The 22,135-nt window shown below is 32.4% G+C and overlaps 4 protein-coding genes across 19 annotated transcripts; 3 read left to right on the top strand and 1 right to left on the bottom strand.

The window, feature by feature from the left end:
• The first annotated feature begins 189 nt into the window (after nt 1-189).
• Chsy (Chondroitin sulfate synthase) lies at nt 190-10,742 on the top strand. 15 transcript variants are annotated; one of them, XM_085655171.1, is made up of 8 exons: nt 1,839-2,212; nt 2,957-3,035; nt 3,219-3,385; nt 4,839-5,808; nt 7,353-7,493; nt 7,579-7,759; nt 8,307-8,663; nt 8,748-10,742. In XM_085655171.1, exons 4-8 carry the CDS (start codon nt 4,972-4,974, stop codon nt 9,707-9,709), a joined length of 2,478 nt encoding a protein of 825 aa, XP_085511297.1. In that variant the 5' UTR covers nt 1,839-2,212; nt 2,957-3,035; nt 3,219-3,385; nt 4,839-4,971; the 3' UTR covers nt 9,710-10,742. The 15 variants fall into 15 exon arrangements, with proteins under 15 accessions (XP_035717747.2, XP_085511302.1, XP_035717738.2 ...); XM_085655174.1 differs by lacking the exon at nt 3,219-3,385 and having other exon boundaries at nt 1,839-2,103; XM_035861848.2 differs by lacking the exon at nt 3,219-3,385 and having other exon boundaries at nt 1,839-2,117.
• LOC146873191 (uncharacterized) lies at nt 2,921-4,518 on the bottom strand. The gene is made up of 3 exons (XM_085655192.1): nt 4,485-4,518; nt 3,262-3,530; nt 2,921-3,043 (listed from the first exon to the last, which is right to left on the bottom strand). Exons 1-3 carry the CDS (start codon nt 4,516-4,518, stop codon nt 3,026-3,028), a joined length of 321 nt encoding a protein of 106 aa, XP_085511318.1. The 3' UTR covers nt 2,921-3,025.
• Nucleotides 10,743-11,401: 659 nt separating the features above from the next.
• On the top strand, nt 11,402-14,385 carry LOC118439772 (lysozyme). 2 transcript variants are annotated; one of them, XM_035861858.2, is made up of 2 exons: nt 11,402-11,940; nt 13,855-14,385. In XM_035861858.2, exon 1 carries the CDS (start codon nt 11,402-11,404, stop codon nt 11,852-11,854), a length of 453 nt encoding a protein of 150 aa, XP_035717751.1. In that variant the 3' UTR covers nt 11,855-11,940; nt 13,855-14,385. The 2 variants fall into 2 exon arrangements, with proteins under 2 accessions (XP_035717751.1, XP_085511303.1); XM_085655177.1 differs by having other exon boundaries at nt 13,851-14,385.
• Nucleotides 14,386-17,220: 2,835 nt separating this feature from the next.
• On the top strand, nt 17,221-20,540 carry LOC118439771 (uncharacterized). The gene is made up of 2 exons (XM_035861855.2): nt 17,221-18,164; nt 18,700-20,540. Exons 1-2 carry the CDS (start codon nt 18,147-18,149, stop codon nt 19,216-19,218), a joined length of 537 nt encoding a protein of 178 aa, XP_035717748.1. The 5' UTR covers nt 17,221-18,146; the 3' UTR covers nt 19,219-20,540.
• The last annotated feature ends 1,595 nt before the right edge of the window (nt 20,541-22,135 follow it).

Genomic DNA, 22,135 nt, shown 5'->3' with positions numbered 1-22,135 from the left:
TAAATTCGTGAATGAAATTTAACATTAGACTTCTTAGATTTTTTTAATAAAGCATGATATTCGTACAGTGTTCGAATGATTACCGTTAATAGAAAAATAAATATGTTATTTGAATGACGTAGTTATCCTGGGTTCAACGATCTATCGTCGCATTAGCTGATTCCCGCCATTTTGAGAAAGGTCTCGCGGCAGTTTGAATGTAAGATGCATTAAAGGCAATAAATAGGGTTAATACTCCTGTTTCTTTCGTCTTTGGAAAGTGTGGAATTGTATGTATACATGTAAGTTTTATATTTGCCGACCTATTAACTTTACGTGGTAAGTACAAACAAACGTGTTCCGAAGTATACTTATTCTAAACTTGGGAATCGAACAGTGAACATCTTACTAACATACAGTTTATAAAATAATTTATATTTTATTACCTAACATTGAAAATATTTTTTAATTATTTTTATTTTGTTCACAATTTAACTACATTCAAAGCCTATAAATTGATTTACATAAATATTCAATTGAATATAAATGTTAATAATCTGTGGTCATCCACTTTATTTATGTGTTTCATCCACTTTATTGTGGATGAAAAAATCATAATATTAATGTTAATTCCTTTTCTCTTAGATTTTATTGTGTACTTGTTATATTTCATTGTATAACTTGTTTAATATAAAAATGAAAAAAAAAACGTTTGTTATTTCAAAAATTTCTTTTCTTAGATTTAAACATTTTTCAAATCAATATTCCTATTACTGGTTCGTCAATCTTAATATCCTCATATCTCGCTCGATCGAGAATTGAGCGAAACCAATGAAAGATAATGTGAAATTTACGAAGCGTAAAGGTTGTTCAATTCACTTCTCATTTCGACGGAAGTTCCTGCTTTACGGACGCAGAACTATAGCATAATGTTTTGCACTATTCTCACTCCGTAGCTCGTAATTGCAATATCTATTGATGTACATGTTTAATCATGTATGTGTATTGTGAACACAGACTCAGAAAATTATATATTTAATTCAAATGCACGGATGCATTTATAACCGACAGTTATTTTTACACGGTACGCACGTGTTCTTTAATAGGCTCCCATTTACGGCCTATTGTGTCCATATAAGTGGCTATCATATTGTACATTTTTATAAGAATGTACACAGTGAGTGTGAATTGAAAAATATTCTATCTAGTTTCCAAAAAATATTCAAACAAATTAATTTTCTATCATTATAACGATATAAAGTTTGTCGACAATTAACCTTTAACCGTCAATTATCTATTCTATCAAAAATTATTATACTATCACGAATATTACTTATTTTTTATAGGATTATAAGATAAATAGTTTATTTGTATCATACTATGAAGCAGCACCTAAAATAATAAGTATAGAATCTATAAAAATCTTCCTAACCTCGAAGCGGTAACGCTTAGAATGTAAATGTATAAAACGTCGAATGATCTGTCTAACGGTAACACGACTCTTCGATCATCGACCGAAGAAGGTCAAAAAGGTGATTGAGGACTTTCGAAGATTTCAAGGTTGCCGAGGTCAGGGACAAGGTAAAAAGCCTCCGGGACTCTCAAACGCAATAGTATATTATAAATTAATTTAGTAAAAGTGAAGAGCTTTTTAGAGAGTATAATAATTATTCTTTATTATTATTAATTCGTAATAATAATTAATTAAATATTTTAGTTTTTTATATAATTTGGGATGAAAAAAAGTATAGGAAGGTTTCGTTCTTTAAAATACACATGACAAACCTTATTAAAAGTTTTCAAATAATCATTTTCAAATATCATTCCTCAACATAGTTCTTTGAAGATAAACGAGTTTCTTCGTAACTTATCGGTTTTCAACAGATTAAGACGAACTATGTAAGTTTTCGGCTTTTCTCATACTTCTCCATCCCTACTCGTTTTTAACTGGTTAACGGCCAACCGCCGCCGGTTGGGGACGGACAATCTCGTCCCGTTCGTTCAGTCATGATCGTGGTGGCATCCTGTTCGTAGTATGTGTTCGTTGTTCTACCGCAATTCTCACACGCGACCAGTTTCTACTACGTACGAGTACTCGAGCTCTCCTTGCAAGCATGAGTCAGGGTAACTTCACCACGGTATATTCTTTTAACGTGCAAATTCTCACTTATATGGATTCGTTCGTAATATTTATCGTATTATCAAACATCGAACTAATTTGACTACTATAAACGTGAGTTTTTTTTTTCTCACTTTTGTTATTAACGATCATTATTTATTATTCGTCCCAATAAATATTTTCGATTTATTCGTATATCATAAGTTTTTATTGTTTTAATTGATTTTAGTCATTTTGTTTAAAAATATGATTATTTCAAATGTCGAGTACTTTATGTGGAAAGAGTAATTCACGACTCGAACAAATCACGTGTGGTTCATAAATCTTAATATTATGTCCTGTTCGATGAAAGAAAAAAATTGCAGTTCTGTCATTCCAGAAACGTACTCCAAGTTAATCTGAATTTTCTAATTAATCTTATACTTAGTTTACATTGCACGATATGTTGTCACAATTAAAATTTATTAATTTTATATAGTGTTATACATAAACATATTATAAATAAATAAATTGGAATTATTTGAGATTTTATTTAGAATACAAAGAAGTTTTATCAAAGCCAGACTTCTTAGTTCAACAGAAGGCTCCTATTCTCAAAAGCATTCATAAATTTAATGAAGCATAAAAGAAGAACAGCTCTGTGAACCGTGAAGCATTCATCGCTTGGAAAAATCAAGCGACGATCATCCATGTCAACAGTCGTTCAATCAAAGAAGACAAACGTTTCTTCATTCTGTTTGCTATTCGAACAATCTTCGGGCAGTAGCATGACTCTGCTCGAACGATTCCGCGTTAGGCCATCGACGAGCTTGCTTTCGTCGTCTGTGGTAACAATTAACAGCTAATCTTTGTTCGTAGTCGTGCGTAGAAGATTATCTTAAGCCACTCCTTCAGACAATTTTACTATCCAACGGGGTCTAAAGTGATCTATACAAATGTATGTATCTAAAAATTTTTGTTAATCATTAAATTCGTAATTTTTATATATAAAGACAAACAAAATAATTATTTTCATTCATAAACGTCGCTCAATTAGGGCTTTGCCTGATATATGAAATTTTTATTGTGTTTTTCAGAAAAATTTTTTTATTTTAATTGGAATCTTCAACATCTTTTCTAGGATATCTATTTGCAATATCTACAAAAATCATTAATATACTCACTTCGGACATATTCTGTGTAAGGAGCAGGTAGTCGGCTCGAAGTTCATTTCCATAAGAATCGTGCTGTTCCGAGATTTCGTTCGGCATACACGCCGTAGACGCGTCCAATAGCGACGGAGGAACGGTAGGAAAACAAAAAATACTGACGACGGTGCCTCCTAATAAGCTGGCCACCGTATGACTAAACCAGTCGATCGCCTTTCGTTGAGATGCTCGTTTCAACGTTAAAATATCCAACAAGATCGAACTATCTTGAATTTCATCAAGTGCTCCGATATATCAATTTTTTTTTGGGGTAGTAATACTTCTTTTCATTTTCTTATTTTCCTCTTCGAAATCCAAAAAATATTTTTTTTAAATCATGAATTACGGATATAATTCTAACGTGTTTACTGTCTCCCTGGAATCCTCGATAACTTCAAGGTAGGAAAGTAGAACGAACATTTCGTAAAATAGAGTTACGTATTTCATAAAACGTATACAAAAATGCAAATCATAATCTATCTTCGAATAATCGTTACTGTTTTTTAGAAACATTTCATAAAACTGGATTATGTGCTTCGCCAAATGTATCCAAATTAATGTAGAGACTAGTTAGATAGAGTAGATAGTAATTTATCTTTTAACTATCGTTAGAGTGTAACGTTCACGAATATTGAAGCATTTTTAAGTTTTAGTCGATAATATCAAACGATTGTGGAAACATTTGTTGATCGTTTAAATATTGTTAATATCAACATTGTTTTTTCTAAGTCTAGATTATCTCCAAAGTTAATTCGTTTTTCTTAAAAGTTGAACTATGTCTCGTTCGATATAAAATTTTTTCTTGGCAAGCTTTATCGGTTCTTGGTAAAAGAAGCACGATAATTGCATTGTCAATTTACGTACATATGTATGCTTGGAGGTATTAGCACAAAACCTATAGACACGACATCGTCTTATCTCGAGGTAGGCTTGACTCGGTCGAGGGTCTGACTTTCGGTTCAAACCGGTTCTTCTCTCCGTTCCGTATACTGTTTTTAATTGATTCTGTTAGTCTTGTTGCTGATCACACATTTACCCAGATTATGTACCTATTTCTAATTCTCTTTATGCGGTGTCACAATGAACATGTAACAAAAGATGTGATCTTAAAAAATAGTAAGTTATTTTTATATATAGAAGGTCTAACAAAAAATCGTTAAAAATTATTAGAGAATAAGCTAGCCAATATTTGTTTTTACGCAACTTTATCAGTTTATCAGGGTGAAAGTTCATACTACAAAAGGATGACAAAAACGGTGCTTAAATAGTCATTATTATATATGAACAATCAATAAATACTGTTATAAAAACAACTATAAGGTTTAATTAAAGATAGTCACTATATTTTTCTACTTATTGCAATTTACATATATATAGAAATTAACAGATACGAGAATATTGATTATATCGGTAATTATTTAGTTAGATAGTAATTAATTAGCTATAAAATCTTCATGTATAGGTTTCGTAATTAGATTGAAAATGATTCTTATCTCCATATATTGTTAATCAGCTGCGTTTGCATAATTATTATTTTATTCTTTTGTTTTTAGAAGTAAAATTGACAATGGGCTCGTCGAAAGAGGGGCAGAATCATCCGAAAGCGGTAGCCAAACGAAGATCGACAACGTGGAGGAGAACGATAATGAGCCAAGACGGAACTAGACGAATCCCGGAAGAGAGTGAATGGGAGAGGTGACGTATCGTTCAGCGATGCGCAAGAGACGTGGCCTGGCCAGTGCCGTTCTGGGCCTGACAGTGGGTCTCGTGTGTGGCCTTCTGATCGGTGGTTATCGGATACTCGTGTCAAACAATCTTCAGCGATCTGGTTGGTCATCATCCTCATCATTCTCGACAGTTTCTCCTACACTGAGCAGTTTGATACTAGAACCGACGGTACGAAATATGCCAAAATTGTCGGATGATGAACGTATTAACAGTTCTTCCGATAGTCTGGTCTTTGTCGGTGTTATGACAGCAAAGAAATATCTCGAAACGAGAGCTAAAGCAGTTTACGAAACTTGGGGTAAAGAATTACCAGGTAAAATAGCCTTTTTCTCGTCGGAAAGTTCAATCGTGCCAGGAAATTGTCCTGATCTACCATTGGTACCGCTTCCCCGAGTCGACGATAGTTATCCACCACAGAAGAAATCCTTCATGATGTTGCAATACATGTGGAACCATTATGGCGACCGCTTCGAATGGTTTTTCAGGGCGGACGATGACGTTTATGTTAGAACCGATCGTTTAGAGAGTTTTCTTAGGTCCATCGATTCAAGGAAACCTATGTATATTGGACAAGCTGGTAGAGGTAATTCTGAGGAGTTTGGATTATTATCTCTTGAATATGATGAAAACTTTTGCATGGGTGGCCCCGGTGTTATTCTTTCGAAAGAAACACTTAAAAGAATAGTTCCTCATATCAAGTATTGCTTACAACATCTTTACACCACCCACGAGGACGTCGAGTTGGGTAGATGTGTTCAAAAGTATGCTGGGATTCCTTGCACTTGGAGCTATGAGGTAATTTCTTCTTCATATATAAAAGCAAGCTATAACTTTCGATAAACTTTATCTATTCTTTCCTTATCTCTCTCGATAAAACTCCGAAAATGTTTAGGTACGTACTATATTCGTTTTTACCGAAATAAAATTATCAAAAAAAAACAAATCAATTTTTGTTTTTTATAATATATTTCTAAGCAGATTTTCCTATTTGTGTTAAACTATTTTCGACTATACCAAGCATATTCAATACGGAATACAATGTAAACGATTACATAAAATATATTCGAATTATTTTGGGTAAATTGATTCATTCTCAGATTATAAATATGTCATTGGCTCATTTCACTAGTTTTTCTAATGTACGAACTTCACGCAATAAGAATTTCATTGAAATTTCTAATACTTATGATTATTTCATAAATATTATCAAATATTTGTATACTATTGTGTATGTATGTGTGCGTATATATAAGGGGCACTTGAAAAATTCGTGGGGTTTTTTTTTTTTTTTTTTTTAATGAATTAATTTCATTGTTAATATGAAACACATTTTAAAATGAAAAATAAAAAACAAATAAAAAAGGTCATGAATTTTTACAATCACCTTATTATATACGTATTTATCTTTGATTTCACTAATGATAATAATCTTTTAGTTTTAAGCAACTATCTGAAACTAAATTTGATAAGGCCTACAGACTATTTTCATTTTTTCGTTTCTTGGCATAACTACTGACTTTTTTTATACACAGCACTATCTATTTTTGTCGGTCTCCCTTCTTTTTGTTTAATCTCTGGCATATGTGCTAACCGCACGTGTGTACATATTCGTAGTATATACTACGAATAATTTGTTGGCCAATGCAAATTCGAATCTCATTAAATTGTATGCTTATATCTCGATGCGACAAAAAATACGTTTATTCTTACATTAAAAATGTTAAACGATCAAATAGAAGACGAGTCCGATTAATTTCTATTCTTTTCAAAAAATCTTGTACTTTTTTCTTTTTTTTTTAATTGTGCATGTAAAGCGAAACACCATTAATAATCCAAATAATAATAATATAATAATCGCAATAATACAATAGTAACAATAATCCAAAAATGTGCAAATTGTAAAGAACAATACAATAATCGTTATAGCGGTAAGCTCGTAATATAGACCAGGAAATAGCAATCTTCCATGTGCCGGATCAGGTTTGAGAACACGCAAGTTCGTAATAATTTAATGGAGACAGAAAATAACATAATACCACGTACATAGAATGTACTATACATACTACCTCTGGCTTAAATACATATGCCACGCATCTGCATCATATACAGGGTACGCTATCATTGAGTTAACTCGGAAGGTACAATGCACAGATGAGGATGTTAGTCGTTAAGTACAAGCGAATCGTACCCTGCTAACCCAGTAACCGTATCGAGTTATTCTTTTCGATCTTAATATCTTGAAAGATGAATAAATACAGTCATTTCTCAATAGTGCCGGGAAATTTAAAAGCGAAACATTTATAATATTTGTAATTATATCTATATATTCTATATTACAGATGCAATCAATCCTTTATCATAATAGCAGTGGAGATCAGGCGTTTACGGGTAATCTCAAGAGAAAGGAAGTACATCGTGCCATTACTTTACATCCTATAAAAACTTCTCCATACATGTACAGACTTCATAATTATATGAGGGTTTGCATTTAATTATAACAATGAATTTTAACTCTGAGACAGAAAGTATGTATTTATTAAAAAATGTATGATTATCTTTTTTTAGGGATTAAAAGTACAAGACTTGCAACAAGAAAAAATTAAGTTGCAAAGAGATATCTATACGATGACAAAAGAATTGAGTATTAATCTCGATCACTTGAGAAATTACCAATTGGCTGATGCTGTATCGCTCTTCCCTGTCAACCCTTATTCCGAAAATTATCCTGGCGACACGGAAATTTTAGGTAAATTTGTATTCTCTTTCATATTTGAAAGAAAACAGAAAAAAGAAGAAAATATTCGGAATAAATCAAAAAGTACATTTAATATTCGTCATGCATATTAAATCTTCAGTAAAGTCATTACTTTAAAACAGCCTTGAAAGCGTTCTTTAACCAGGCAGATATCTGTAATTCAATTAAGACAATCATTTCAAGAACGATTGTATTTCATCACGCACACGTACGCATTATTAATAGATCCACTTTGCATGATTACTCTATGCAAACTGATTGTTAGTCTGACGCGACTAGAAAGAAAAGAAATGCGATATGGTCTGTCGCAACTTATCGAGTGAAATGATCTTCGATTATTGCTTTCATCGAATCTGCTTTTATTGGCTACAATTTCTGTAGATTACTTATGATTTATTTTTCTTATGAATTACTTATTTATTTTTTACATGTATAAAAATATATAATATAATTTATTTATATTGCATATTTTAATAATATTTTAGAAAGTATACTAAATATGACATTACATTTTTTAAAAACTGATTTTATATGTTAGGTGTTCCCCTTGGAATTCGTACCTTTAAACCAACTATAAGCGACGAAGTCATCCCTTGGGATTTCATTTCAAAGTCAGAATATAGCTTGAGCGATTTTAATCCTAGAAGACGAATTCACAGTGACATTAAAGAGGGTTTGGAGGATATTACTAGGGAAGTAATGGCTTCTATAAATGCCTGTTCGAGACAACGTGGTCGGGTAGTCGACGAACGATCTGCTCTTTATGGTTACAGAAGAGTGAACTCCTATGGCGCTGACACAATTTTAGATCTACTTTTGGTCTATCGTAAATATAGAGGCAAAAAAGTTACTTTGCCAGTTAGAAGACATATTTATCTTCATCAACATTTTACCGGTACTAAATATTCATTAAATAGTTAATTTATTAATTTAATATCTACAATTATAATTGATAATTATTAAAAAATTTTCTTTATAGGATTAGAAATACGAGAAGTGATAAATGATAAAGGATTTAAGAAAGATGATCAAGAAAACGAAGGAAGATCTGTACAAAATCTTTTACATGGGAAATTCCTGGATTTAAATTTCAAATCTCGTAAAAATGTGAATACTATACAAGAAAAAATCATACATTTCATATTACCTTTGTCCGGACGATACGAAGTATTTCAAAGATTTTTACAAAATTACGAAGAAGTGTGCTTAACGACTGGTGAAAAAACAGAATTATTGATAGTATTATATCAACATAAAATAGAGGACTCTTTGAATAAAACGATAGATTTAATTGAACAATTGAAGTACAAATATCGCAGTGCTAGTATTGACGTAATTTTAGGTTCTGGAGAATTTGCAAGGGCTAATGCTCTTCACGAAGGAGTTACTAAAATGAAAGACGAAGATTTATTATTCTTCATTGACGTAGATATCGTTTTTACAAGTTCTGCTCTATATCGTATACGATTAAATACATTAATGAATAGACAAATTTATTTTCCTATAGTTTTTAGTGAATACGATCCAAAGATCGTTTATGAAAGTTCAAAGAAACATGACAAATATGTTATTACGGAAATTGCTGGTTATTGGAGGCAATTTGGTTTTGGTATTGTATCATTATATAAAAAAGACTATGATGTCGTTGGTGGGTTCGATTTATCCATTCGAGGTTGGGGTAAAGAAGATGTAGTATTTTTTGAGAAGGTCGTTAAGTCAAAGATAGAAGTTTTTAGAGCAGCTGATAGAAATTTGATTCATGTGTTCCATGATGTTGAGTGTGGCAAAGAACTCTCTGATACGCAATTATTAATGTGTATGGGTACTAAGGCTGACACTTATGCAGGACTTGAAACACTCGCTAAAATTATTTATGAAAATCCTGAATACTTAAAATTTGCCAAGGAAAGACGATTAAAATTAACGAAGGCTAGATCTTGATACTAATAAGCCAAAAATTACAAAAACGAATAATATATATAAAAATAATTTATATATATATATTATTTCAAGATAATGTGTTCTATTCACTGTTTTAAGTGTACATACACATTAATTTAGTTTTTTCTTTTTTTTTTAATTTATTATTTACGCCAAATATTTTACATTTTATAATACATTTACATGTAAATGCCATTATTATGCGTAATATTATAATTTTCAAAGTTATTTTTATACGTATATGTAAAAAAAAACAGTAAAATTTTACCGTACCATTAGATCATAATGTTTGTTACAAACATAAGTTAATACAAGTATCATCAAAGAACGGAACTATAAAATAATCATAATTTGACAATAAATAAATAGTGATGTTCCATCCATAGAACTCTTATAGAAATCTTACATTTATAGATGTACATGAACTATGAAGAAATACAAAATTACAAAGACAATATGTATGATGATAATACTCATAACTAATAATAAGTGCACCTGAATGTGCGATCGCTTTACAAATGCATTCATTATCTCAACAAATAATTGTGATATTATTGTGCTTTTATTTAATTATAGTGTCGCAAGTTATTATTATCATATAAGTAGTATATACTACATAATATTATTATGATACTATATAATAATATATTTTCTATGTTAATATACATTATGTTATCAAATCGCTATACTGAAAAATAAATACATAAATATTTTAAGTAAATCTACGTTAAATAGATTTATACAAATGAAAATGTATTTTTTATACGATATAGGATTGTCTCTCCGCTCTTATGTTTCATATTTTCCATAATTTATTTTAAAAACTTGACAGCAAAAGCACATGAGTTGCTTTATATGCTGTTATTAAATGTCATACTTTAACACAATTTATAATTCATAATGTTTTTTCGCACTCAGTACTTTCACAAACTATCTTTAAAATCTCGCAATCGTTGACAACTGTCATAGTACGATCGTTAAAAAGTATGATCGGCCTCATTCATAAGTATCGTGAAAGTCACCTTACGGATAAATAACCTCAGAAATAAACATATAATGAAGCTTATCAAAAAGCAAACAAGCGGACAAATATATAGAAGTTGTAAATAAAAAACGTAATATAGTATTTTATCTGTTTCTTCGTATGAACGGCATAAACATTTGTATAAATTATGCAATTGTAAAAGTATTATGCTGTATTAAGACCATGTTAAAAGAGACCATAATAACAATAATGCCTCATTTGAAATGTAAAATTATTTCATAAACCATTAGTCCAATTTGATCGTTGTGTATTTTTGATCGGAAACTTTGATGTATGTATATGTATATGTATATATATATATATATATATATATGTGTGTGTGTGTGTGTGTGTGTATTTATTTATTTATTTATTCATAGATTATATTTGTTTATATTTCTATTCCAAAATTTTCCTCATTGAGCATCGAATACTTCAAAAGAAATAAAAATATTGAAAGAGTAAAATATAGAGATGACCGTCGTCATTCGCAATAATTACATTAAAAAGCTTATCGCTCAAGCTCGAGGTCAGTGCCTATCGTTGTCGGTGGATCGTCGGACTGACATTCAAACCAGGAACATTTACGTCTGAATACCCGTCAGTGTGCGTTGTCTCTCCAGGCAAATTAAAAAACTGGTTTTGTCATCGAAGACAAAAAGAACAAAATGGAATACGGATCACAAACAAAGATTTCGATGAGGTTGATCATTTTACTATTATCTTTTGGTATTTTAACGAAGGCTAAAATTCTAAACGAATGTGAAGCCATGCGTGAACTTCAACGTGGTGGCATCTCAAGAACATTCATGAGTAATTGGATTTGCCTAATGAAGAACGAAAGTGGTATGAATACTCAGCTCATCACTGGTCCAAAAGGTGCATCCAACTATTACTACGGTATATTTCAAATCAGCAGTAGCAAATGGTGTACACGTGGTCGTATCGGTGGTATTTGTAATAAACGTTGTGAAGATTTTGCCAACGACGACATACAAGATGACATAGTTTGCGCTAAAAAAATTTCTAACATGGATGGATTCAAAGCTTGGAATGAATGGACCAAGAAATGTAAAAACAAACCGTTACCGAATATAAGAAACTGTCAAAGGCGACGATGAATGTCATAGAAGGAAATAATCGTTGATTATTTTAATGATCTATAGAAGGAAAAATACAAAATATCAACGATTTATGACTTAGATAAGTAAACAAAACAAATATTAATCGATCACTTGTAAATTACATATATACTTATATATATATATATATATATATATATATATATATATATATATATATTAATTAGTTATATATATATATACATATATATATAACTAATTAAGATTTAGAATAAGATTATTCTCTCTATCGATGATCGTATGTACAGTTATATCGTTATATAAAATTCTTTTCCGTTGAATTTTTAAGTTTAGCTTACAATCTTATCTCTTTGAAATATAGATAGCGATCTACATTCCAATTCCTCAAATGGAAAATCTTGGAAGATTTTTATATATTTTGGGATGTAAGATTTTGGTTTCATTGCATTTATTGCATAAGAATATATCATGGTTAACTAATTGTAAGATAATATTTAAACATTATTTCGGAAAGTTTGTAATTAAGTTAGCATTTGTTTAGGTTCTATTTATATATTATTCTTATGTAAATAATGTAATAATCAAAAGACATTTTCTTAATACGTAATATAATGTTTCAATGGTATTTTTACTATTTTCCTGTTTCCACTTAATCAGAGATAACAAAAAACAACTTAATTATAGATAAGCTGTGATTGATTCCGTTGAAATTATCGGAGTAAAAATAAATTTCATATTATATATCTTACAAAGTTACAGATAAAACTTGTTTATATGATATAAAAAATTAATCAAAATCATTTAAGATAAAATTTTAAGAAAAAACTCTATTATGCTTTGAAAAGAAGAAAACTGAAGAAAATTTTAAGAAATACTTTTTTCTTTTTTAACATGATACAAATAAAGTCTTGAAAGCGATCTATTTAAATTTAAGTTCTGGCGTATTCGCTTTTGCGTCGTCATTTAACAAAATTTACATATCGCTTATAAACATGTTATGCAACGATCGCAATACGTATTACTATCGTTCATCGTTCTATGTACATCTTTTAAATAATATGTAAATCTATTGAATTTGTGGGACAAAAATTGCGCAAGCTTGCGTTGTGGCAACGTTTAAAAAGACGTGTGAGTTGGCAAGAACTTAAGATGGTTTAGAAATTTCTACTATTAGAATTACAAAGTCGACCGTGACGCGAATATAATCGTTTCTTCCCGATTTCATTTTTTTCCTTTTTCGGATATACTCGAAAAGATATCATATTCTCTTCTTCCAAAATTATAGAAATAAATAAAAAATAATAATAATGTTCAATCCATATAACGTAAATAGACGATCCAGTGCTTTCCTCGTATGAAAAACAATACAACGGAAAAATCGATTGTTCTTAAAAAAGGATTTTCACTAAAATCTTAAATTAGGTAAAAAAATAAGATTAGAAAACAAATATTTTTGAAACATTTTTGAAACAAACATTCTCTGTTAGTTGTCTGAGCAGATGTATGTCCCATACAGTCGAGGACTACCGTAAGTATAATATATACAGCAATCGCAAACGCAGACGCCTTTCACTACCGGAAGTGAACAGTTGAGAGACAAACGCGTGAGAGCGACCCAGGTCATCACCTTTCTAGAAACATTAAATAAAGCCGAAGCTTCTTATTCACTAACGTGGAAATGCCATATGAGCTAGTATATATTCATATTGATTAATTACTTACATAAAATAAAGAATATCATGCAAGTATAATTATCAACATCATGTATTTTTACGATAAATATTTATTTTAAAGATAAAGAGCTTAATGTCATTATAAATTAACGATGTATCATTTTTTCAAAGTTGATATAAATTTATGTAATAGAGTTTTCATTTTTCATTAACATAATAACTAACTATGATAATCAATATTCTAATCGTTCTCTTCTTATTTCTAATTTGTTAATATTATATTGTACATTCACACGTTATAAATATCTAAACTGTTATATTCTGATTAGCCTAATTTACAGATAGTACATCAGTATGCGTGCCTTTATTGTATCAAAGGAAGGAAGTAACGGTGAACAGAACGGTCTTGAAACAACGAACGTGTGGCTGAAATTCTGGAAAGATGATCGTGGCGATGAAATTCAAATGTAGTATCAGTGACCTCTGCAAAGGTCGTTTCTCCGCATCGTCTTGAAGAAAGTGAATCAATGAGAAACGAAGGTAACAGGTAAATCTCGGTCACTGTTGCTCTTGAGGTGATCAAAGCTTGCTCATCGTAACGGAAAGTACCTTCTATTGGCAAAATCTTACGAAAATTTTTTGCCAAACTACGAACGAATAACTAAAAATACTAGCAACAAACAAGGAAATAAGAAAAATGCTTATTTCTCATCGATTAAAAGAAAGTAACTTTGTTGTAGTTATTTAATCGGAGAATTTCGACTTTACAGATTTCATTTAACCGAAGAGAAAATCTTGTTAAACCGATAAATCTAACATCGATTTATACAAAGCAATGTTATAAATATAGAAACTACGAATCTTTGTAAATCCTAATCCTCTATAGCTTTGGCATTACGCGGATCGTTAAGATTGTGTAATTTCCGTAACGTCGTAAGCCACTCTTCTCTACACTACTGATCCCTATACAGAGATATATGAAATATCGTTCACACGAAGGAAGTACGAGGCATCGCATCGATACGATGGCAGCAAGCGCGCACCAAATGAGTTTTGAAACGGAAAAGAAAGTGCTGAGATTTGAAACGGTGCTAAGATGATTAGGAGGGGAATGGAATGGAATAACGTTCACTACACGAGTTAATATTGTAACGTTACCATTTCCACTTTTGATTACGTTAACGTAACGTTGATTGTTCTTTTGAATTTTGGCGTTTCGAAGTTAATTATAATCGATCGTAAAAGTCACGATATCACATTCACATATATATATATATATATATATATATATATATATATATGTACGTACATATTTATATACTTGACGTTTCATTCGTATAATTCTATCTCTCGGCTAAGACTCTTAGAGAAACTACTATATGCGATCTTCTGCCTAGTAGCCGGTTTCTAATGCGGGCGGCTACGACATGCAGAGGTTGTTAAACGATTGCCTAATCAAAAGAGAAGAATGTCTTTAACAATCCAATCTTTCTCATATACTGCTCTTCGAACTTTATTATTTAAAAAATATATCGATAAATATAAAAAACAAAGAATTTGAAGAAACAAAAAAAAAACATTGCTCTTAAAATATTGAAAAACTACATGAATTTAATTAATTACCTAGTAATTGTAATTTGTAGATATATCTGTCAAAGAGGGATAAAATCTAAGATCTGTCGCAAATATTTATCTTCATCGAGCAGATTCGCATTAGCATACTAATACGAGAGGAGATACTCCACTACTAATAACACACTGTAGTTTTATAAGTTCAGTGGCAGTCGTGCCAACGTGGAGGTCTTTATTAAAAATCGCAAATACGAATCAATGAGAATACTATAAAAGTTTTCGTCAAACATTAACTTATGATATAAATGGATTTATACAAAATACTTTTTTGATTAATTTTTAATCTACAATCATATATCGTATGGTAGAAAATCGATAAATTTATATTATTTCAACGTGAATCTTCGATTACGCATCATCTTGTGTCTTCCCTTTCACCTTTCACTTTTGGCCTTAACGTATTAGATCTTTCTCTTCACTCTTGTTTTCTCGAAACGATATCTCAGCACAACCATGGACAACGTACACAAATCTAATTCAATCAGTATTATGTAAACATCCTTGCATCCTATGAAAAATAATTTATAAAAGAATTTTATTTGTCAAATTAGCTCTTCAGTAATAAATTCCTAAACAATTTTGTAGAAATATTTTTATATTACTTTTAATCACAAAGGTATTTTAAATATTATAAACTTTCAACAATGTAATGAGCTACTTTTATCAAGGCTGGAAATTACTCAAGGTAATTAGGATCGCACTAAAAGAAAGTAACGTTCACGTCCAGGATGAAAATATTCAGAGCTAACGCAAAACGCGTATATATTTATCTATATATATGTATCTTTGAATTAAGGGAGAAGATTCATACGAGACACTTTTCACACGTTATTATATCCTACATCCGGCAGGAAAGATTTCACAGGATCAAAGAAAAACTTACACGCAAAAGAAAAGAGAAAAATATAGAGAGAGAGGGAAAAAATAAGGAGAAAGAGGGAGAGAGAGAAAGAAAGAGGGGGGAGGGATAGAGGGAGAGAGGGGAAGAGAGAGACAAAGAGAGAGAGAGAGGGAGAGAGAAGGAGAGAGAGAGAGAAAGAGAGAGAGAGAGAGAGAGAGAGAGAGAAAGAGAGAGTGAGGAGGAAGAAGATGATACGAGCAAGAAGCTTATGGCCGAGCGAAAGTGAAGCCTCGAGCACACGGATCCCCTTCCTTCCCCCGACCTTCTTTCCGCAACCCCGTAACGTCAGTATTCGAGAAACTCAGATACAGCACATGGCACCTTCTCATGGCTAGGAGGCAGCTCAGAGTTTCTTGAGGCATTTGCTAAGTAAAGTGCTTGTCACTGGAAGAAATCGAAATTTCCTGGCGCCGAGAATCGAACGTAAAAAGAAAAAAAAAAGAAAAAAGAAAAGAAAACGATATATCTAAAAATCTACAAAGAATGAGAAGAAGCAAAAAAAATGAAAACTGTTGAGCGTCCTTGTTCGCTTGCTTTTCTTTTTATTTATTTTTTCTTTATTTTTTTATCTTATACGACGTCGACACGTGAAAGCGATCGTACAAAATTTCATGAGTCTTTTCGAGGTCACACATATGTAAGCACGGACATACATACATATGAGGTCGAGATAAACATTTACGATTTGAGTATAAAATTGGGCTACACTGGATTATGAGGAATAAAAAAAGGTTGATAAAAAAAATGAGGGAAAGAATATAGAATGTGAAAGATCAGAAGGAAAGAACAAAAAAAAAAGAAAATACGAGGTCGATGTATATCAAGAAGTGGGTCAAAGGGTCACAACTCAGATAATTAATTTCTCATGGAAGAAAGCGATTTCCCTCTCGTTTAGTTGTACCATCACCGATCGGATCACAACTGGACGTTGTGATTCGAAATGAAAACGTCTTTTCCTATAAAAATGTGTACGAGAAAGAGAAAAAGAATGTGCAGGATGAGAAACTGGGGAAATAGAAAGATGAACGACCGATAGAAATTCATACGAATTCTTCAAATTGCAAATTATGATTACGTCATAGATATATAAAATAATTCCGTTTTAGAAATGATACAACTGCTATACAGTGACCATTCGAAATTGCAGATTCAAAGAATCTGATGTAAAACCGTTGAATGTATCGGAATTTTCAACTACATTGTTTGCATTTTGCCCAATATCTTAGTAATCATATTCGAATTTTAGATGGGTCATACGTATATCGTATGCGAGACGAAACCAAAAGAATGGGTCCACTTGTCCATTTACCATGTTCACTTGTCCACTTGTAATAGGTATTCATAAAACGTTTTTACATAAGGCATTGCGGTATTAAATTCTTTCGAAATCATTGAAGACCCTGAGCAAATAACGAGAGATTCGTTATGTAAACTGTCTATGAATGCTTCGCCGAAAAAGAAATTTTTTTAATTATTGTACATCGAAATCCTCTAAGTAATTACATTAATTATTGCAAAAAGAAATATTTTCTATAATATATCGATACAATTGAAAATCGTTTGTCTGTTAAGATCAATCACGATTTTGCATAGACTACAAAAGTGATCACAATGATCGATATACCAAGTTTCATAAATATTGTAATGGAATATTGGGTATACGGAGTCTAGGTCTAGGACGTAACTTATAACTAGTATTTCACTGTAGTCGACGAAGCAGACTAAATTTCACAATTCCTATATTCACCAAATCTCGCATAGGTATATCTCTTAATAGAGATTCGAGGGCCAATCTTTTACACGTAGACCACTGCAATAACGGTCGAACAAAGTGAGAAAGAGAGAGAAAGAGAGAGAGAGAGAGAGAGAGAGAAGTATCGAGGAGAAGGAGAGAAAGAGAAAGAGAGAGAGAGAGAAGTATCGAGGAGAAGAAGAGAAAGAAGATGACTAGAGAATCGTCTCACCGTTGAATTACTCTCACCCGAGAGGCCCCATCGCTTCTTCGTGGGGGCCCCACATATCCCCCTGCTTCTCCTGGGAGTATAAAGGACCCTGTTCTACCATCCACGAAGTCACAGAACCGAGCGGCATCGTAGAAGCCGGCATGAATCCCTTGATCGCGGTAAGCACACTAATTTTTGACATAGAGATTAAAGTTAAGGGGTAAGACTAAGATAAGGAGTGTGCGAACAAAAAAGAAAAAAAAGAAATGAGCAGAAGATATTCGTGATTCGGTGTACTATTCTAAAAGTTATTTATTAAAAGAGAAAAAGAGTAGCGATTTAAATACCTACTTAATTCTGTCAATTGAATTTCCATCAAAGTCAAAATGCTTGTACTGTACCTATCTCTAATAAAATTGATTTCACCGTTGAAGAAACGAAAACATTCAGCGACGATTATTTTATCGGGAATTGCATCGGGATTCCAAAGCATCTTGAAAGTCGTTTCAACATGAATTACAAGATAGCCATTCCATCGACGATCGATCTCTTCGATGCAATCGCTTGCAACATTACGTGACTTCGAAAATAAGTTAGCCAGAGTTGGATTTTCTCTTCGATCATGATAGCGTAAATTAGTATAGAAATTCTATAGAAATCTGACAATTTGGAATTTAATCTAATCTAAAAATATTTGTTTGTTTTCTTTTACAGTGTATAGTTATCGGTTTGGCAGGGTTCGCCCTGGCCGAACCACCGATCTCTTCCGGCTATAGTTACAGTAGACCAAGTGGAAGTGGTGGTGGCGGCGGCTACTCTCTAGGTGGAGGAGGCGGTTATTCGAGTGGTGGAGGTGGTGGATACACTCAGGTATCCACTGGCTACCAAACGAACGAAGGTGCTTCTGTTGACGGAGCCCTTCTCGAACAAATCCGTCAGATCCTTCTCAAGGAAGAACTCCAAGCCCAACAGACTGGTGGATTCGGTGGTGGAGGATATGCACCCAGTTCGAGTTACGGTGCTCCATCATCACAATATGGAGTACCAAGTTCTAGCTACGGTGTACCCAGTTACCAAACTCGCGTCGTAGGCATTGATCTCGAAGGTATTAGGCAAGCCATTCAGGTAGCTCAATTTAATCAAGTTACCCATGGCGGTGGATATCCAAGTGGTCCTAGTGGAACTTATGGAGTACCTAGCAGGCCAAGCGGCAGCTACGGTGCACCTTTCTAAAGCGGTCGTCGCCAATAAAAAAGGAAGAGAGAGAGGTGAAATATAAAGCAGGTGAAACAAAAGCGACTATCTTTCGAGTTAATAATTTAAGAATGAAAATAACAACGTCTATCAACATCTTGAAGATACATCATTCAAAGATAATGATATTCAAAAGACTAAAAAAAATTTGAAGAAGAAAGGAAAAAGAAAAGATCTCGCAAAATCGTTGACTAACGAAGATTTCCAGGGGAATCCTTCAATCTAGAACGCTCGAAAGATCGTCGTGCGAAAGAAAGCTCGGTCGTCATTAATATATAGAAGAAATAATCGTCTTAGGAAGATCAAGGATCTTATCGTTATCATCATCGAACAACTATCCGCGAGGATTACGTTATACCGCGCATGCAACATTTTTGACTTAGGTAAAAATGAAATAGAGATCGTATGTATATATGTATGTCGTCAATACAAAATAGAATTTCAAAAATACGATATATAGTAGTAGTTAGTAGAGTATATAGAAGCAAATTGACATAATCAAAAGATCTCTACGATCTTGCCTCGTTGAAGATCATAGAAATCGCAGCTTTAATACGTCAGAATATTCGAAAAAGAATTTTCTCGAAAGAAGATTAGAACAATTTAGATCTCAAACGAACAAGGCACAACATCAGATGAGATGTTACAATTCACATCAAAATTCACTTTTTTGTCCTCTTACACGACAATCAGAATAAAAAAAAAGAAACTAAGATGAGGATAGGAATAACAAAATAAAAACGAAAACGGAGTAAATGCACATCGTCATGTGCCAAGATATAAGGACAAGAGTTCTTACTCAATCATAAGTGAACGGGAGAAGCAAGAGAAAAGGGCCAGAAATAGCCGAAACCGAAGACGTGATTGGTGCATATATTGCGCCCTGTAAATACAATTTTATATTACTCTTTTAAAATCGAAGTATCCGTGACGCAACTCAATGACCTCTTTCGAATATTTCGTTGGGAATAATAAGAGAAAAACGGAATAGGGGTCGAGGTTATGAGATCTCGAAGAGATCCCCTAACGAAACATTATCTTTAAAAAAATATTGGAAAAATCACGGGCCAAATAGCAAAAAAATGAAAAAAAGAAAAAATAATAATAACGACGAAATATCAATAAAGAAAAATTTGACGTGCGACATGGTCCTTCTCGAGCAACACGTATCACACGAAGCCACGAATACACACTATTTTTCTACGTTTTTAAATGCTATTCTTTAACCACGCATTTTTGTACTTGTATAAAGGCTTTTTTATAGAAAAAAATAAAAAAACGTCGCCACCGTTAAAAAAGAATTCTCTATCTCTCTGTGTTGTTACATAAGCTGTCGGATAAAACCCTTATCCATTCACTACATTCGTTTAAGGAAAGAGACAGGTTTCTCTCCTCTTTATTGATCGGCAACATCGCAGGGACGTTAATCCTCGTTGCAATATCTGATTATTGACGCGTTTACGCATATTTCTCTTCGATTTAAAGACCCTCACTTTTTTTATACGATAAAACCGCCTTTCTCCTTTCACTCGAGAAACGTTCGGACAAGTAACTCGGAAGAGTCTTTTTCTCTTTCTTCTCATGACGTAAATTCTTGCGCGATGAAGCCGGTTAGGATTCGAAAGTGGATGAATTCTCGAACGAACATCCTGTGGCTAATAATGCAGAATTATAGAGGAGAATCAAGGGGAGAAGAAGGAGAAGAAGAAGACATATTGGGAAGAAGGACGTCCGCGTTACCCGCTTTCTTCCTTATTTGTAACGTCCCACTTCACCGACAACTTTTGCTACGAGCAAAAGGCTCCTCGAAGAGGTATCCTCGATGAGGTAGTCTAGTTAGAACCACCTCGGTGCTAGTGTAATGACTATAGTTTCATCATTCCTTAGATCAAATTACGTCATCGGTTTTTACGCTCTCCAAGCACAGAGTACAGTACATCCATTAAAACGACGTGTCGTTAACGTAAGACACTTTAATTGGAAGTTTATTATAGGTCAATTAAATACTCGCCGAAAGGACATCGAAAAGGAGAAAACGATCTCTTCCGAATTTCCCTTACTTCTAGCGCGCATCTCTCTATTTTTAACCTTCTTACTAAAGAGTGAAAGCTCTTCCTGTCTTTTCACGAGCGAATCAGCTAACCAAGTGATCTTTTTTAAATTTCAGATCTAACAAAGAGAGACGTATGTATGTAATAGAAATCAATCTTGTAGTTCCACAAGTTTAACTTTCACAATCAAACTTTGTTTATTCTAATTACAATATTCATATAAGTCATCGATATTTTGTTTATTTTATATTTTGGAACACGTAATACATCTCGAAAAGATTATATTTCTTGTTTAAAAACAAAGAAAAATGTATTAATGTTCATTTTTCAGGGAAAGTAGTGAATCTTTTTGCTCGAAGAAACGAAGCGAGTCGAAGAATAATTGTGAGAGTCTGCCAGAATTTTGCAAGACTTTTAGATAATCTCTAAACTCGTGTATTACGCATCATACTTTTCATCGTAATTACTAATCGACTATTTAACGATTTACCGATTTAGACCACGTCATTTGATACTTATTATTTTATTAATCTATTATATTAAGTTAATTATCAAACATTATTTCTTCTTTATAATGATTTATATTTAATAAGAATCGAATATCATTTTCTTTGGTACGTTATATATTTATATATTTATCTTGTATTCTCCAGGTTTGCAAGAAATGTATGAACAATAACAGGGCTTATAGAAAAAGTCACATGCGAGACACGCAAAGGAAAAATGCTATAAGAGAACCAGATTAGTTCATAGTTAGAAAAACATTGGTTTATGAAACGAATGCATTCACCACAGCTTTGTTTATACATTTCCGTTAGATTCATTAGTAGCAAATTATTTTTTAG

The sequence above is a fragment of the Vespa mandarinia genome, chromosome 2, assembly GCF_050613455.1.
Source record: "Vespa mandarinia isolate Hongniang chromosome 2, ASM5061345v1, whole genome shotgun sequence".
Lineage (NCBI taxonomy): Eukaryota > Metazoa > Arthropoda > Insecta > Hymenoptera > Vespidae > Vespa > Vespa mandarinia.
Note: the sequence above shows the minus strand (reverse complement) of the source record. Positions and strands in the feature narration are given on the sequence as shown.

Coding starts and splice junctions, on each gene's coding strand:
- LOC146873191 (XM_085655192.1), bottom strand. CDS start 4,518: ATGAACTTTCACCCTGATAAACTGATAAAGTTGC. Junction 3,531..4,484: donor TGATAAACTGATAAAGTTGC/GTAAAAACAAAT, acceptor GATATATCGGAG/CACTTGATGAAATTCAAGAT.
- Chsy (XM_035861854.2), top strand. CDS start 4,972: ATGGGAGAGGTGACGTATCGTTCAGCGATGCGCAAGAGACGTGGCCTG. Junction 7,494..7,578: donor GACTTCATAATTATATGAGG/GTTTGCATTTAA, acceptor ATCTTTTTTTAG/GGATTAAAAGTACAAGACTT. Junction 8,664..8,747: donor TCTTCATCAACATTTTACCG/GTACTAAATATT, acceptor TTTTCTTTATAG/GATTAGAAATACGAGAAGTG.
- LOC118439772 (XM_035861858.2), top strand. CDS start 11,402: ATGGAATACGGATCACAAACAAAGATTTCGATGAGGTTGATCATTTTA.